The 6,000-nt window shown below is 31.0% G+C and overlaps 1 protein-coding gene across 1 annotated transcript; it reads right to left on the bottom strand.

Moving 5' to 3' along the window:
• Window positions 1–338: 338 nt before the first annotated feature.
• Window positions 339–5,233, bottom strand: LOC133821809 (uncharacterized). Its single transcript, XM_062253956.1, has 9 exons — window positions 4,924–5,233; window positions 3,641–3,853; window positions 3,411–3,513; window positions 2,972–3,051; window positions 2,811–2,888; window positions 2,294–2,385; window positions 1,759–1,870; window positions 861–986; window positions 339–766 (listed from the first exon to the last, which is right to left on the bottom strand). The coding sequence occupies exons 1-9, from the start codon at window positions 5,176–5,178 to the stop codon at window positions 647–649; spliced, it is 1,179 nt and encodes a 392-aa protein (XP_062109940.1). The 5' UTR covers window positions 5,179–5,233; the 3' UTR covers window positions 339–646.
• Between the last annotated feature and the right edge of the window lie 767 nt (window positions 5,234–6,000).

Below are 6,000 nucleotides of genomic sequence, written 5' to 3'. Positions count from 1 at the left end.
ACAGACTGTTTTTATTTTTAAACAAAATTTACAAAGTTGTAACAAAACAATTTTTTTTAACTAAATTAACATATTTGTAACTATATGTTACAATTTTATAGACATTATTTACTAACTAAATAGAAAACTGTTACAAATTGTTATCCGTATTTTTTTTTTTATTTACAACTTTTGCTAAAGTTTTTCAATTTTTAAACCAATCAAGAAATATCACAATCCACATATAAACATTCAACAGCAAACAAGAACATGTATGTTTTAATAAAAGAGATGATAAAATGCTGTCATTTTTGCCATCTATCCAAAACTAGGTGTTTTCATGAGCTGCCTATAAAAAATTTTATCAAACAAAGATTATTGATGCTTCTCACATATAATTTTCCATATTTTCCCACAAAATTTGTTACAAGCACACCAAGCTTGACCTAATGGAAAAAAAAACTCAAACTTAGATAATCTACCATAGCTTTTCTTTTTGTTTCAGGACTAGAATGGTAAAACAAGTTACATTGCAAGGGAAACCAAAAAAAAAAAAAAGATGTAAAATACTTATACTCTACTACTTGGATTGAAAAAGATGGGACTTGTTGCAAGCCTTGAATCTTATTAAAAGAAAGGATTATGTTGAAACCACTCTTCTTGACTTTTACTTCTGCAAATTATATACTACTAGACCTTTCTTTATTAGCTTCCAAAGGGCAGCCTTGGCTTCTTCTAGTGTCTCAACAGAATGCCCTTCATCAAATGAAACTCTCTGTATGTTGAACTGCATATGATTGTAAAAATAAAATCAATCAACTTACAAGTATAGAAGGATCAAAATAATTGCAAAGTTATTGGTTTAAACAAAAACGAAATACCTGCGCCCCTTGACGAACCCGAACATCGGTTCCCTTGCTGTCTATAGATATGAGTGCAGCATCATCCACTTCAGTTTCAGCAGACAACAGTTCTTTTAAAGGCTTCGAAAAGATTGCGTTGAGTTCCTAAAATACACAAGAAGAGACAAGAAATTCATAGAAGAGAACAACAATAATTGTGGACAAGAATGCAAATTCATATTTATATTAGATACAAGCAACGTGCATTGCAAGTTTGCTTAGTTTTATTTATAGAATTTATTAATTATTTTTATTAAATTTATATTAATGTCGTAAATTTTGAAATAAATATCTTATTTTAATTAAATAATTTATTTATTTATTTTTGTTTAGTTTTTGAGTTTGTAAGTGACAACAAGAGATTATATATTATATGTAGATTTTAAATTTAAGTTTCTTGTTAGTTTTAAAAAAAAATTAATTTGTTGCTAATTCACAGTCAATTATATTATATATTTAATATGATATTATTATAATAAGTGAGTTTAAGTTTAATCAAATTTTATTTAAGTTATAAAATATATGATTTTATTATTTTTAAATAATTATTATGGTAAAATATCTAAAAATATCATATTTTAATTTATTTAATTATTTATTATTTTTAAATAATTATCATTATAAAATATCTAAAAAAAAAAAAATATCCAATTTTAATTTTTTTAATTATTTATTTTATTTAAGTTTAAGAACTTACAAACTACAATTAAATATAAGAATATTTTACGGTTAAATATAAAAATATTTTGTTAAAATTAATAATAAAAAACCGATAAAACTAAGAATTTTCGTTATCCATACACTTATTATATAGAAGAGATATGTATAAATACACACACTTGTATGTAACTGAAAACAATAAGAATAGACTATTTACCTTTAGATTCTGCTCCCCACCATCAACTGCAATCTTATCAGGTTGAATGGCTTCATATTCCTTGACATCAACCCAAGCAACAGTACCAAACCCACCAATGAAATATATGTCACTGCCAGCAAAAAATTATTGTAGAAATTTATAGAAGAAAATGCAAATCCTACAACACTGTCCAAATTTTGGTGAGAAAAATCCCTAGTACAGCTCAAGTCATGAAACCTATTAGGACCTATAAGGCCATGCAATGGTGGCAACATTGATTTTGAACTTTAAACCGCATTAAGGATGTAAAATATTCCACTTTGGAAAAAGCAAAGACCTAATGGAGATGAAATCAGTGTCTGAACAACATGTTAACTATAATATCACAGCACAATCAGCACAACAAATAAAAACAAAGTTTGTCTCCACAACTAATGTCTCTTGGAAAAAGAAGTCCGAACAAAGTATTCGCGTTCATGATTTTCCGACTAATCAAAGTTCACTGCATGCACCTAATGGGAGAAGACAAGGTCAAGAGAAATTAACAACAAACCTTATATTTTGCATCCTAAAGTAGTAAAAATTTCCCCATTGTTGAGATGGCCCGTGCTGATGCTTAGCAATGTATTGCTTATGAGCCCACTCCTGAAATACAGCAAGATACAATGAGTATACTGCTACAAACAATATTTTTACAACTTTCTTGTATCTAATAAGAATCGAAAAAGAAAAAAAGCACAATGAGCAAATATATTCAACTTATGAGCATGTTTAGTAAACACGAATTTACTCTCGAGTACGAGTTGTACACAGAGCATTGCTATTTCTTTACTTTATTTTCTCTGATAAGCATTTTTTTCAAGAGAAAATGTGTCTTCTCTATTTGTTATCTGCTACATTCACAAAATATATAATTTCTCAAAAAAGGGGCATAGGTCAAAGAGATTCATTTTTGCTTTCACTGTGAATATTTTAAAAACGAACTTATATTCCGAATCCTTAATAGGGGCAAATGATCTATAAAATAAGAATAAATGTCATCATTGTCAGATTATGAAATTGAAAGCAACCTGTTGGAGTTCTGGAAGTGGGTAGACATCACCAAAAATCGTTACCCTTGCATTTGACAATCCACTCCATCCAGGAATCTGAGAATTCATAATTGTCAATAAAATCCATAGAGATATAAAAACATGTCTAAATCCATAGACACGAAAAAGTCAATTACTACCTGCACAACTAGGGTGCACCTTGGGTCTGCTAGCAAATTCCGTGTGTGGATGGCCAATGGAGAAAATGAAAATATAGGATCTGAGAAGTATCATAAAATGAAATGATAAGCAAAAACAATCCAAAAATGTAAAATTAATGTATGGTCTAAGATACAACTTATGACACATGTGAAAAGAAATTTTTAGCCCAATTGAAAGGATAGTGTCCAACTATCTTTGCCAATGCCACGAAGGCCATAAAACAAGACACGTATTAATATATTCAACCTCCTAAACAAACAAACAAATTGTTTTGACATTCCCAGGGACGAGTGTATCGAAAACATCTTATAAACTGTTAACAAAGTAGTAGTTAACCAAGTAGTGAACTCCTTATGCATCTTAGAATCTGAAAAGACTAAATCAGTTTAACTAAAATAAAGGATCCCGATGACTTACGTCCAGAAGAATCAGGTGCAAAATCTACCAGTGAACCAAAAGGATATCCTTCACGTCGATGGTGCATGCGAGACATTACGGTGCATAGATGAGCAAACCTGGCCTTAAATTTGGGAGAAGATGCCACAGATTCAATTAAGAACGTAGACAAATGGATGAAGAAAAGCAACAAAGTACATTGTGGAAAACTGCAACTAAGAAGGAATAGTTAAAGAAACAATATCGTTTACCTGCTCCATAAGATTACGAACGGCTAAGGCTGGGCGAGGTAAGCCATGAGCTGAAGTAGCGCTTTGCACACCACCCGAAATAGGTGTTCTAAAAAGCCCAGCTCTGGTTCCTCCTCCTCCAGCACTACTTCCACAATGGGATGAAAGAGGCAAATCCATGGTTGGTTCCACATTTAAATGATTCTCACTGCTTTCACATTGACTCGAATCACCCTTCAGAAGACAAGATAGGCCATTAAAACTCTGAAGTAGCCATTTGATACTCCTAGACATTGTCTATTTCCCGGAAAGAAAAGAGTAGTTCATTACATTTAATGAACCCATGCTAGGGATATAGTGTCATGGACGATAAAGACACCGGTACACGGGTACATACACAAACATGTAAATAACTCATAGATATGACCAAGCCTTCTCTGGAAGCATATACAAATGTAAATAACATTTAGAGTAAACCTCTCTACTACATAAGAATGATGTGTCCATATTACTAAATTTTTCATTATGAGCCCCAATAGAGTAAGAAACATATATATGACATGAACTAATATAATTGCAACAAACAAACAAACAATTGCTATCAAAAACAGAACAAAATTCAAATAAGTTAGACTGTAACAGGACCCAATATCTTGCACCATTTCAAAGATAGAACTTGATCTAACAGACATATAAAGGGAAATGTAGTGCAAAAAAAATTGCTATCATTGCCATTACTCATGGTACTTCAGCAAAATTTCATATTTTTGCAATTTCCAACCTAAAAACATACTCAACAAGAAAATTATTACAAAGTCTCTGACTGCTTTAATCTCATATTGCAGGGTGTCAGTTAGGTTTGTTACAATTCTTCCCAAACAGAAGGGTATCAATGAAATTCAAACAAGCCAAGCTACTTAAGAATCTATGGAGACATGCTTTCACTTTATTGCAAAAGTTTGCACTTGACTGACTCTTAAGAGTGAGTTGGTCAGTACCTCAAAATTTGTAATCATACAAAATGTACCAAGAGAAAAGCCATAAATTTCACACTTTTTCAAGTCCAATTTGAAGCCTAAAAATGTTCAATATTACCTCACATTCATAATATTCAAATTCTCAATGATATAAGTAATAGCATGTTAAAGTGCAAACTTTTTGCAAAACTAACACCCAAAATCCTTTCATTTCTCAATTTTCTTAGATTCAATATAAAAGAAAAACACTCCAAACACACAAAAGCTTTATGAATCAAATCATAAACTAAATAAAAAAAAAACCAGAAAAACGAAAATAAAATTTACGTGAGACAGAGAGACGGCGTCTTCAGAAACCAAGCCAAACCCATTATTCAATGGCTTCTCATCTTCAGCTTCACCGGACCCAGAAGCCTCACTGGGGACGGCATGAAGACGAAGTCTAAGAAAAGCAGAGTTTTCACTGATTTTCAAGGACCCAAATCGCTGATTGGAGGCTCTAACGCAAGAAGATTGAGTATTAAGAAGTGGGTGATGTTCTGGAAAGTTGGGAATAAACACAGAGTTTGCCAGGGCTTCCATGGAAGACAGAGAAAGAAAGAGTAAAGAGATCTTTTTGGTTTGGCCTTCTGGTTTTTGGGGACCTTTTAATAAATACACAAAAAAAGAAGAGGTTTTTCGTGTGTGGGTTTTGTGAGATTCTCCCTCCTTTATTTTATTACCCTAATTTGATTTTTTTTTATATTAAATTTTTCCTTTTCTAAGAAAAATGAAGAAATTTTTTTTTTCCATTCCTTAATCGAATGATAAGATTTATCCCAAAAAAAAAAAAGATAAGATTTTATAATTGCCATATCCTTCACTTTCCAAAATCATAAACTTCTTCTCTAATTGTGTAATCAATTTGTTTAAAACTTGTGAAAAAAATAGAATAACATATATGCATTAACATATTATTACAATTTTTTTCAACCAATAATGATTACATTTATTTCAAATAAAACCTCTTATAATCACAATTATTCATAATTATTTGATAAGAAATATTTATCTATTTATTTTATTTCATATGTCTAAATTATTTTCTATACTATTCCTTTAAATATAAGTCTTTATTTGGAAGAATTTGTCAAAATAACAATATTTAGAATACTAATAAATTTTATTTTATACAAATGACCAACTTAATCATAAGTAGGGATACACATTTTATTCGTGGGAACAAGGCCTTGCGGGGCCCCGTCCCTAATAGGTGGGAACACTCTGTCTAAATGGGGAACTGGATGGGAATAAGGATAATTTTTCATCTTTGGATGTTAAACCGGGTGGGAGTGGGAATGACACTCACCTACTTGACGGACCCCATTGCAAACCCTATTAAGAGAAATTTATTTATTTTTTAAA

The sequence above is a fragment of the Humulus lupulus genome, chromosome 3 (genome assembly GCF_963169125.1).
Source record: "Humulus lupulus chromosome 3, drHumLupu1.1, whole genome shotgun sequence".
NCBI lineage: Eukaryota > Viridiplantae > Streptophyta > Magnoliopsida > Rosales > Cannabaceae > Humulus > Humulus lupulus.
The sequence above is the reverse complement of the archived record's forward strand: the minus strand, read 5'-3'. Positions and strand labels throughout refer to the sequence as shown.